The sequence below is a fragment of the Thamnophis sirtalis genome, unplaced genomic scaffold, assembly GCF_051295495.1.
Source record: "Thamnophis sirtalis isolate CommonGarterSnake01/CBP01778 unplaced genomic scaffold, rThaSir2_p1.2 scaffold_5, whole genome shotgun sequence".
In the NCBI taxonomy this organism is placed as follows: domain Eukaryota; kingdom Metazoa; phylum Chordata; class Lepidosauria; order Squamata; family Natricidae; genus Thamnophis; species Thamnophis sirtalis.
Window position 1 is genome coordinate 27,946,711 of NW_028261385.1, and position 12,575 is coordinate 27,959,285.

A 12,575-nucleotide genomic window follows, 5' to 3' on the forward strand; every position below is an offset into this window, starting at 1 on the left:
CTGGAACAAATATTAAGGAAAAACATTGGGGAAAAAATGTTCAGCACATACAACATTATTAATACTAAACTTAGTAACTCTCCACATAAAGTAGAACACTATTTTATATTTTCTCCTCTGTAAATGACTACTTCTGAAAACATAAATAAGTAGTTTCAAGCACAGAAAGCCATGCCTATTCATTGTGATAGGATCTATAACCAAACAGAAAAGGGAACCGGTTCAGGAGGATTGCAGTTATTGGTTCCATTATCTGCACAAACCTAAATGCCATCCCCAATTTCCCCCACCCATTCCACCTGCAGTCTCCATGACTGCCTAACTGGAAAGAAAGAAAAACAAAAAACAAAAAAGACCCAGAGAAAGAGGTTTGTACTTAAGAAACAAAATAAGTGATCAGGTTTTTGGTGAGTATACCACTTATTTATTCTTCAAGTCAGTTGATTTAATAAAACACTGTTTTGAGGGACAAGGTGCTATTCTAGAATAAGTATAGTACGACATTTTTCTAGTTATCACATAAAAAATAAAAAACTTCTAATGCATTAAAATCTCTATTGCAAAAAAATCAATCTCTAATGAAATCTTTTTTAGTGAAAAGTAAGTGCTTTCACCTGTTTTCCTTTGTTTTTCCAGTGTCAATTACAAAAACCACATCAGGTATAGTAATACCTGTTTCAGCTATATTGGTGGCCAAAACAATCTGTAAAAGAAACACAAATGCTTTTAAATATTCACATGTATTTACAAGTTTTTAACTTTTAGCACGGGAAATTTAGCTTGAGATAAATACTGTCTTTGCTCTAAATGCAAGGCCTTTGATGCCACGTTTTTCCACTCTTTATGTAGGGGAGGAACAATTTCTATATGTATATATTTATATCCCATTCTTTTTACAAATAACTGAAGGTGGTGAACATACCTAATACATCTTCCTATTGTCTCCACAACAACCATCTTGTGAGGTGAGTTGGGCTGGGAGAGAGGAAGTTACTCAGCCACCTTTCATGCCAAAGGCTGGACTAAAATTCACAGTATCCTATTTTTTATCCTGAAGTTTTAACCATTAAACCAAACTAGCTCTATTTTGCATATTCCCAAAAATATATATTTTAGGGAATGAAGAGTGATGCATGAAAACTGTGTATGTGAGTCTGTGAGCTAAAATTAGGATCCAAAACAACTGATTCTAATTATGCTTACAATGTATTTATAACATTTACTCTTTTATTAATAAAATAAAATGAGCCATTTTAGGATAATCTATGCCCTGGAATCAGGGATTATAGAATGAATAGTATAGGAGTGTCAAACAGGAGGCCTGCAGGCTGGATGCCTCACGTGCAGGCCACACCGACAACAGCACTGCAAAGGGAAAAAACATTGCGATGTCATGTGACATGCCGAGTTTGACACCCATGGAATAGTACATTGATTCTCTTTGAAGTAATCTCAGTATTTCGCTTAACATAAATACTGCACAACAGAGATCTATGACTGGGGAATGAGATGCAATTGTTTGGAAAGGTCCCAGCTATAATTTTAAGGAAGAGTTTTAGTATTAAGAATCAATCGAGAATATTTTATCCTGGATGGATCAGAAATAATGACTAAATAGAGCTGAAGAAGTTCATAAATTGTGGACCTGTTTTGCAAAAAGGATAACTATTATTGTTGAAATATATTTATAAGCATACAATTAGGGGGCATGTTTTTTTTTTTGTCTTTATGCAGTTTTGTTTTGTTTTGTTACTACTCCTTTTTTTTCCTTTGGGAGTTGTATTTTAACTTTAGAAATAAAATTTTAAAATATTTAAAAAACCAAATACTGCAGCCAAAGTAACTCAAATTGAATGTTATTAAGATACTTTCCAAATTTTTATATGATCTTCATTGACTTTTCAGAAACCTTTGTTTCTCGTTTCAGTTCAATACCAATCAAGACATTTTATTGCCTTAATGTATTAGTTTTTAACATGCTACTACTTAAGTTAATTTTAATTCAGGCTGCTGACATCATTGTTCATTGTTTCAATTTAATGCATTTTAATTATTTTGCTTCACTGCATATATAAAATAATGTAAATATTAATTGCTTTAAGCAGTTGCCTTGGTTATAATCTGGAATTGAAGGTGGTGTACATATTTTAATAGTAAAAATAAACTGAATTACAGCTTACTCCATTCAAATCAGCAAAAATGTTCATGATGATTACATTCAATTAGTATTAACTATTATAAGTAGTATCTTCGTAACAAATTCTATGTTAATACAGTGTTGAGTTATTTTAACAGGAATGGGAAACTTGTGGTCCTCCTTATGTTGATGGAATAAACTCCTTTTATCTCACTTGGTCATTGTGAGAAAAATGTCCCTTCCAGCTTATGCGAATAGACTATGCGAATAGAAGACTAATGTAATTCTGAAGGGCAGCTTTATTCTTTACCCAGGGATAGATGCCAGGCTTAAATGAACATTTCAGAAGAATGTGGAAAGAACTAGCATTCCAAGATTGCAACACTGAACATAAGATCACATTAAAAGTATTTGGGGTACACTCAGTCTTGTCTCTTTAACCCCTTTCTTTAAAATACATGAAAAGCACCATGCATGACACAAAAGGCCGAAAAGAAGATCATGGATCTTGAGACACAGGGCAAGATATCAGTTCATGTATATTAATACCTTAAGCTTACCTTTCTAACACCAAAAGGAGGCAATGTAAATGCAGATGCTTGCTCTTGAGTGGACAGAACAGAATGCAATGCTACTAACTGGTGTCTAAAAAATTATAATGCAAAAAAAAAGTATTGTTTTGACTCATAAGACAAAAACTTGACCAATCAATATGTCTTGATACATTATGTGAATATTAATACTATATATTATAAAAATGCAAAACTATTATTTCAAAATGTTTAACATTGCCAATGAAAATCTTTCATTTAACAGCTATTTTAATATTTATACTTGCTAGTTGTGTTATGAGCAATATGAACTGATATATCCATTACTTGAGACCATTTCAGAATATTGAAAATGTTTACAATTAGACAATTCAGTTTTATATAATTTATTTTATATCCAAAACTAAAAATGTCTACTATGGTAAAAACTATTTTGATGTTTAGATGGGTAATATGCATCTAATAAAAAATTGCATATTAAATAGCTAAAATTTATTTTCAGTTAGCAATCCTGTTTAACTTCCCATAATTCAATCTATGCAACAATGTACATTTTAATTAGAATCTTATCATTAGTTTCCCATGATTTGCTTACCTGTGTCTTAAATCAAATCTTCTGTCAGTGAGAATGAGATCATACAACTGCTGGATATGTGCAAGGCCTGGCAGAAAAATCAAGACAGCTCCTTCCATATTTTTGAATTGGGGACTTTTGTCTGTAGGGACAGAAGGAAGTAAATTAAAAAATCATTTTTATTATCAAGAAAAGTCTCATGGATATGATAGATAGGACAGACAGACACATAAGAGAGAGACTTATTACACATTAGATGTTTTCCTTAGGGAAAAAGCAAACAAAGACCAGGAGTAAGAAAGCCATTTTAAATTTGTGTTTTATGCAATTTTTCAAAAACTTACCTAAAAATGCAAGTAACTCCAGTATGAGGTCGAAGTTGATCTTGTAGGGATTCATACAGTATATGGCTTCCCGAGTTCGACTGCTGTATTTTTGGAAATATGGTCCTAGCTCAATACCAGTTGCAACCTGAACCGGAACACTTTCCTACACATAACAAACAGAAATTTGGAACAATAATTTTAAAACAAAATAATGTAACAAAATAGTTTCATCTATTGCTGCACATAATAATTTTTTTTAAAGGACTTTATGTGTAAAACAGCCTAACTGCAACATCAACTAACAGAAGACTGAATACAATTTTTTGCAACAGACCTAGAAAATTTTTTGCCATCCTTTCGTCTGTTACTCTGAAATGCTACACCAGAAATGAGCAACCAAGGAACGATCCATGCCCCCAACCATATTTTTACTAGACCTCCCAATGTTATATTCAAAAGCTTAACAGCAATTTTCATTTTCAACATTTTTATTATTTTTTAAAAATAAATGTAATAAATATGTTCCTTGTCCCCTCAAATAACAATGAAACAAAACAGCCAAGATTTTATGGCTGCCTCTTTTTCTGATATCACAATATCACCATGCTGCTTCCAGCAATCCTCAAAGGCTAATTTCTAAGGCTATCCAATGTGCCCATCCTGTGCTGTACTGAAGGCTGAAAACTCCTTTTAAATAAAGTGGGCCATTGTATAAAATAAAGGAAGATCCCAAATCAGGAAGGGAGAAGACACCTACCTTGAACACAACTGGTAAATACTTTTGTAACCTGACTTATTTTTTTGCACGTAAAAAGTCACCTGATACTTTGTTATTCCTCCTCCTTTGCTAGTCACATTTACAGTTATCTCCTCTTCTTCTTCCAAAAATTTCTGACAATATTCAGAATCTTTCTCCAGAACAAAGCCAGTTTCCTCTATTACATCTTCAACATGAAAAACCTGGAGTTTTATAAAGTGAAATAGTTTGGTTTTAGACACACTATTTATTTTGAAATTACATTCAGAACAACTTCCCATTAAAAAGGTACATCAATCTTTTGCCTCAGAGAAATATCACAAAATTCATCTGGGAAAGTTGCATAACTTTTAGCAATCTTGGTCTGTCTTTAAACATGGATAACACATGTTGCAAGCTGCTATTCGAACTAAAAATGACAAATGAAAAACCAGATTATTTAAAAGTAATAATAATTATTATCTTCTGGATATATTATGGAAGACCTAGCTCAGCAGAGAAGAGTCTGATACTGAGAAATAGTAATAGCAATAGCAGTTAGACTTATATACCGCTTCATAGGGTTTTCAGCCCTCTCTAAGCGGTTTACAGAGTCAGCATATCGCCCCCACAGTCTGGGTCCTCATTTTACCCACCTCGGAAGGATGGAAGGCTGAGTTGACCCTGAGCTGGTGAGATTAGAACCGCTGAACTGCAGATAACATTCAGCTGAAGTGGCCTGCAGTACTGCACCCTGACCACTGCGCCACCTCGGCTCTTTAATATGGAGGGGGGAGGTAAAAGAGGCGGAGACAAACAACAGCAAGGTGGGTAGACTTACCATGTCACCACAGGAAGACATGAAGGATTAGATTAGAGACAGATCATCATGGAGAAAATCTATGCTCTCGAAGAGCTGACTTGATGGTATATAATCAATCAATGAATGAATATGAAATCATATCCACATTAGAAATAATTTGTGGCAGCTCATTGTGAATTTTTAATGCATCAGAGCACAGATTCAGAGATGAACAGGGTATGATATTTTCAAAGGAAAAGATAGGACATCGAATCAAGAGTTGTTATAGGAATACAATTATGCATTTACCTCTACAGGGTAACTCCTTCCTGAAATCCTTAGTATGGGACAGTGAGTGAAATAGCTGGAGAATTTTTCACTATCAACTGTGGCACTCATCAAAATGAGATGGAGATCTGAACGCTTGTGCAAGATTTCTCTCAAGATAATTAGCAAGAAATCTGATTGAACACTTCTTTCGTGAACCTTTATGAAAAGGACATAGAGGAGGTTAATACAGATGAATAACGAGGCTGCTTTTTCAGATAACTAAAAAAAGGGTTGCTAACCTCATCTACAATAACATGAGACACGTTAGAAAGAAGAATATCATCTTGCAATTTCCGAAGAAGAACTCCAGTTGTACAGTAAAGCAGTCTCGTGGCCTCTCCTGTTCGCGATTCCATACGGATTTGATAACCACACAAGGAATTCTTAGAGAAGAAAACAGAAGGCTTATCTAAAATAAACTTATTGTGATTAGAACTTTTCATTATTATTAGAACAGGCTACTGTATTCCTATATTAATTCACAAACATTGAAAAAAATGGATCCCATAGCAGGTGCAAGTAGTTTTATAGCAATGCCCTATTTTTAGTCCATCCCAGCAGAAAGAGATGGCATCTAGTCTTTTCTATTTGCGTTTTTTAAGGATATGTAACAGTTTCTATACAAGATCAACTCTCTGATTTAATGTTTTAAAAATATAACAAATATTTCAAAGAGACTAACATAGAAAGATGCTTCCTCAAAAGAGAAATTTCTTATAAACTGACTAAAAAAATTCAGTACAAACTTAAAAGTGTAAACTTGGTCTGTTTCTGGATGAGCTTCAAATGTAACACTATTCTGTTCTTCAGTTTGCCAGATAATAATACCGCTGCATCACAATTACTGATGCACAACTAATTCTCTAAGGAATTAAAATTACTACTGAATGGTAAGCTATCATTTTTTTTCTTATGATCTCAACATTCTTTTGTGAAATTCCTCTAAGCCATAAATGGAAATTTATTCCATTATAAACTGATATTTTTAGGAGCTGTCCTATTATATTCTCTAAAAAGTAGTCTTTGGAACATAACTGTAAGAATGTCTTACTCTTCCACCAGGTCCACTTTCACACCCCAGTTCTTCACAAACTCTAGTTGCCAAGCTCACTGCTGAGATCCTCCGTGGTTGGGTGCAAACAATATTGCATTTATTCAAACTTCGTTCATTATGTAGCAAATCTTCTAACAAGAAATGTGGAACTTGAGTGCTTTTACCACTACCTGTTTCCCCAGCCACAACGACAACTCGATGCTTTTTTAAAGTTTCTATGAGGGTATGTTTATATTTAAACACTGGTAGTTGCTCTCTCTCCTTTAGAAGTCTTTGGTATCTGGAAGAACTCTGTTGTTTTTTAAAGAGAACTCTCATAGGTTCTAAGTCATCTGTAAATGAGGTCTTAAGAGAAAGCCCATTAAAGTCCTCTTCAGAAATTAAGTTCTCCCAAGAGTCTTCTGCATCTTCTGAAAGTTTGGGCTTGCCTTCAAATTGCTGTGGTGGTGGTGGCTGCTGCTGCTTCAGTTTGTTCAGCAGTCTGGCAATGAACTGATCACGAGGTTTGTTGTTTTCCGTCTTGTTTTCTTCTTCTTTTTTCTTTTCTGCATCACTCCATTCTAGCCAAACATCTCTATATGTAGGAGGAAGTAACTGATGCACCGACTGAAGAGGAGACACAAAAAGGAATGCTTTACGGTATGCTTTGGAATAAATTACCGTATGTATTATAATATTTATTTACTAAGAAATGTTACTATATTAAATAAAACTGATTTTAGATAAATATGCATAAGGGCTGCTGTCGTAATCTTATTTGGCTCAAAAGTAAGAGAAGCTCTTTTTCAATATTTTAGGTGGTTCCTAAAATTAATATAACTTCTTCTTGCATTCCGAAAAGGTACGCCCTATAATTTTGACACATAAGCCCAAGATTTTTTTGTTATTTTTTAACAGAAACTTCTGAAAACTCTTCAATGTACTTTTGAATCAGGTGCATAGTGAAACTTTAACAGGATAGTAATGAGGTATAGACCTGTTACTTCTAAATGTCTACTATAGCCAGATTTACACTCTAATGATCTTCCAGAAATTATTTTTTAGTATGTCTGTGTGTGTTTTATAGATATAAGATACAGTATGTGCATGCGTGTGTGTGTGTGTGTGTGTGTGTGTGTGTGTGTGTGTTTTACAGATATGAACCACCAGGAGACAATGAAGATTGTGCAGCAGCATAAAAATTCAACAGCATAATGACATGATGTATTTGAACAGTGGATTTTACATTAGTGGTTTTGAAAAGATAGCACCTGGGCTATTCAATTTTTTTTTCTAGGGGTTGAGACTAAGAAGTTCTGCTACAGAATGGCTAATTTAAGTTATGGTATAGGTTTCTGGTTTTCTTACAAAGAAAAATGCTTAATGTCACCATGCCAAGCTCTCCAACAATTTCAGTTGGACTTATCTGGGTTTGTCTGTATCTGAATGCTAGTTATTATTTTGAAAATATTTAAGTCACAACTGCATCAAATACTACCTGATTAAAAATAGAACAAAATAAACAAGAAATGTTACCATTAAAAAACTCCATAAGGTTAAAAGCAGTCAGATCCATCAGACTGCAAAGCTATAAGAGTCACCATTCCCTACATTAATTACCAAAATATTGATTGTGCATACTGTATATGCCATCATTCCTTTTCAGCAAATGATTAAAAACATTTTTATTGGGAATTATAAAATCTCACCTGCCCTTTTGTCAATTGATACAAAGCTAACGTAGCAGCCAGATGTTGAGCCTGCATACTATCTTCTGTAACGATTGTGGGACACACCACCAATGTATCATCAGCTGACTTGATAACTCTTACCCTTAAAAAATAGTTAATTTAAGCTTAATAAAAGTAATATATTAAATGACAACTTTGAATGGCAAGTCATATGGCATCCAAAACACTCACAACATGTTCTCAAAATTCCAAATAGCATGAGCTTCAGTCACTTCAGCAAAATATAAGCCACAGATTGGTTCATGAAATGACAAATAATACATTGTGTACAATTGATTTTAATATATAAGCAAACTATTATATCACTGAAACAAGCCATATTTCTTATTCAAATAACATAAGCTGCACAGAGTTGTCATGAGTCAGGTAATACATAAACTCCATAAAAAAATAACATTTATAAGTAATTGGTTATCAATGTCAGCTGTATAAACAAATTCCAAATTTGATATACCATATAATTTCGGAGTATAAGATGCACCAGAATATAAGACACACCAAGGTTTTGAAGAGGCAAATTTTTTTAAAATAGTTTTTTCACTTTGCAAACCTCCCAAAAACGACCCCGTTTTTCCCCCCCCCAAAAAAGGGGGGGCATGAATAGCCTTTAGGAGAGTTGTAGAGTGCTCCTGTGGGGTGGGGTGGGGCAAAAAATGAAAAAAAAACATTTTTTTGTGAAAATGGGCCCGTTTTTTGTCAAACCTTTAGGAGGGTTATAGAGTGCTCCTGGAGGTTGGGGGGGGGGGCAAAATTTCTGCCCTCCCCAGCTCTCAGGAGCTCTCTGAAACCCTCCTAAAAGCTATGCACGGCCATTTTGGTGAAGGGGCGGGGTTCCAGGAGGCAAAAAATGCTGTATTCAATGTATAAGACACACAGATTTTCAGCCTCTTTTTTGAGGGATAAAGGTGCATCTTATTCTTCGAAAAATACGGTAATCTGAAATAACATTTTTTTCAGCATTGCACATATTAACAAAGGCAATTCAAAAGACAGAAATGGTCATTCTTTATAACATTAGTTTAAATATTCCTGTCTAGGTATCATTTTAGATTATTTTGGGCTAGTCACTCTCTCCCAATCCAATTCACCTTACACGACTGTGGGGAAAACAGAAGGCAGAAACATGTACATCACCTTGATTTGCACTAAATCAAAGTAGGATGTAAATCAAATAAATAAATATACAACTAATTCAGCTTTTGCAAATGCACATATGTGAGAACCTGGGAGTCATGTTGGTTGCAAAATTGTGACAGGCATGAAGTTTTGCTTTTGCCTATAAAACTTAAGAAATTATAGTACAATATGAATGAATTAGATCAGAGTAGCTCAATCATGCCTGAGGGTAAATGATGTAACCTATGTTTCAAGCTGTTTGTACTTATCCATTAAAACGACTTTTCAAAAATGTAAAAGGAATTAAAACTATAAAGCATAATCAAGTGAAAATTTGTTTCATGGGCATACATACCTACATTTCCAATATCTCCCCGATGGAACTTTTTCAAATGAAGGATTTGGGGACTTTGAATAATGCTTTCTAACCCAGTCAATCAAGAACTGTTTGGGAGATTTTCCAGTCCAGCTTCGAGCTGTATAATCAAAATTCCTTACATCCTGGGGATCTTTCTTTTTCACTAATAGCAGCAGCAGAAAAAAAAAGTTATTTGCACATAGGAGGATAGAGACCATTACCAGAGTTGGATGAATTAATTCTAAATCTACATTTCAATATAAACAAATTTTAATGTAAGCTCTGAAAAGCAGGCATAATTAATGTATGTGCTGAGCTGGAATTCCAAGTAATTCTAGTATTGACCCTAGAGTCTAGTACTTCATTATTAGTTTATACAGGGTACATAAGGTTAATTTGTAATTTCAAAAAAAAATCATAACATTATGCCTTAATTAGAAAATCAAGGACATGATGGTAGTTCAAATTTTGAGGGTCAATCCTTTTTTAGAGTGCCCATATTTGAATTATAGAAGTATTGCCTCTAATTATACTTGCATTAAATAATGTCTTCATTTATCATGCTACATTCTGCAAGAAAGGGTGCCCATAATTCAAATAAAATTGGGATGCATTTAAAAAAATGCTATGAAAAAAGCTTGGCTATTTAACAAATGCTAAATAATATAAAAGCCTGCTCGACTTCCATCTTATATGGTAATGAGTATATTTATCTATAATGGTTCTTTTAAATTGCTAGATTTCCTATTTCCAAAGGAATGAGAAAAAAGCCATTAGAGCTGCTCTGTTTTAGTTTCAGTTTTTAGAAGGGTTTGGCATCAATTTTTAAGGGGCTGGATTGAATTTGCTCCTTTCCAGGTGTTTTCTATGAAGAAACCTCTAGAGACCCACTTTTTTTTAAAATGATTGATTTGTTCAAGTATTGGCCTGGAAATCTTTTTAGACTTATAGGGAAGACTGCGTTGGGGGACTCTGTCTTTCTGTATTAAGAATGTCTGATGGCGAGAAATTGTTCCCATCAGAGAAGAAAAAATGAGAAAAGTTGTTATGATTCATAATTAGTGAAATGGGATGATTCTAAGTTAGGGGTGTCAAGACCAGATCCAGTCTGTGTGCTTCTGCCATCAAAAATGGAGCTTGGGAGGCTAGGTTTTAGGCTGTAGCATTTTAAAAGTTTTAAAACTAATTTTTAATCATACCTTTTTGTTCTTCTGGAGGAGGATTTTGTGATTTCTCAAGTATCTTCAAACTCAAGGCTCCATCTGTTTCAAGAAACACGGGATTCTTTTTCTTTTCACTTGGTTGGTCTGTAACTTTTATATCGGGGTTAAACAAAGGGTGGTCTTCCAGTGTGCCCATTTCTGTGAAAAAGAAATATAAATATGTTTTATTCAAATATCCAGGGGTTCTCAAATACCCTTATTAATCTTAAGAGAAGGGAAAAGAAAAGTGTTTTTTTTTAATTGACCTGAAAGCTTTAATTTTTAAAAAAAGCATTACTCCTATTTTATCTATATGACTGTTGTCTTCTGTAGCTGACTCAATATTCATGTGGCAATATTAAAATATGAATGCTAATATTAATATTAATATTTTAAAGGAAGCATATGTATGCTGCTCCAAATTGAGAAAATGTATTGATATCAGAACACACCATTCATATTCAGATCACACACAATCAAGCTGTATTACCTGGCTCTGCACTAATTTTGGTTCATAGAGCCCACAATGAGTTTATTAGGTTGATACAATTATACCAGGCAAGAAAAACAAACAATATTGCCTGGGCAAATGGATTTCTATTGTTATACATGATATATGATTTTTAGTATTATAATTTTCCAATTTTAGAAAAGAAAGTACATGTGATAGTATTTTACATAACTGTTACAAAAAAGAAGCATACTTTTTGCAAGACTGAGCAAACGAATGAATGTTGAGCATTTCTACCTTGTTGAAAACGCCTTATTTTTTCTTGTGCCATCTTCTGACCCTGCTTGTTTTTGTCTTCCTTAGAGGATTTTGCTAGTTCTTTCATTTCCACAAGCTTCTCAGCCAAATGTAAATATCTTTCATTCTGTTCCAGAAAAACTAGTTACTCCATATGAATATGCTAGCAATTTGTTATTTTTTTAAAAAAAAACATTGTATGTTTAAAGATATGAATAACCTACCGTATTTTTCGGAGTATAAGATGCACTGGAGTATAAGATGCGGCAAGGTTTTGAATAGGATTTTTTTTAAAAAAAAGCTTTTGCACTCTGCAAACCTTCCAAAAACGGCCTGTTTTTCACAGAAATTGGCCTGTTTTTGTTTTTTTCAAAAAAAACCCAGCATGAATAGCCCTTAGGAGGCTTGTAGAGTGCTGCTGAGGGCTGGGGGGGGGGGGGCAAGAAACGGGCTGGTTTTTGCTCATTTCTGCCCTCCCCAGCCCCCAGGAGCTCTTTGAAAGCCTTCTAAAAGCTATGCACAGCCATATTGGTGAAGGGGTGGAGTTTCAGGAGGCAAAAAATGCTGTATTCAGTTTATAAGATGCACCCAGATTTTCAGCCTCTTTTTTGAGGAAAAAAGGTGCGTCTTATACTCTGAAAAATATGGTATGTAGCATGCCAGGCTAACTATAGAACCAGCTTCAACCCATCATTCCATCATGTTGCTGTACATGCACAACGGTACAATGTGCCATGCAGCCTCCTGCCGCAAATGGTGGCATCAGCACAATATGCCATGTAGCATCAGCTGCAGAAGAAGTCAAGCAGCGGTGCGACAGTTGTTGGGGCATGGGTGAATGGCTGCCCTAACCCAAAAATAAGACCTGGTGCTTATTTTGGAGATGAAAAGATTTCGGAGAAACATGGAAG

The 12,575-nt window shown here is 34.4% G+C and overlaps 1 protein-coding gene across 2 annotated transcripts in view; it reads right to left on the reverse strand.

Moving 5' to 3' along the window:
* Positions 1-12,575, reverse strand: part of DHX29 (DExH-box helicase 29) — a 31,777-nt gene that overhangs the window by 9,731 nt on the left and 9,471 nt on the right. For both annotated transcript variants that reach the window (XM_087715500.1, XM_087715501.1), the window contains exons 7-18: positions 11,665-11,791; positions 10,914-11,075; positions 9,712-9,877; positions 8,199-8,322; positions 6,508-7,116; positions 5,696-5,839; positions 5,436-5,612; positions 4,408-4,548; positions 3,607-3,751; positions 3,284-3,404; positions 2,698-2,782; positions 615-703 (exon numbers count right to left, since the gene is read on the reverse strand). In XM_087715500.1, coding sequence (XP_087571626.1) covers positions 615-703; positions 2,698-2,782; positions 3,284-3,404; positions 3,607-3,751; positions 4,408-4,548; positions 5,436-5,612; positions 5,696-5,839; positions 6,508-7,116; positions 8,199-8,322; positions 9,712-9,877; positions 10,914-11,075; positions 11,665-11,791 — 2,090 coding nt within the window. The remainder of the gene's footprint in view (positions 1-614; positions 704-2,697; positions 2,783-3,283; positions 3,405-3,606; positions 3,752-4,407; positions 4,549-5,435; positions 5,613-5,695; positions 5,840-6,507; positions 7,117-8,198; positions 8,323-9,711; positions 9,878-10,913; positions 11,076-11,664; positions 11,792-12,575) is intronic.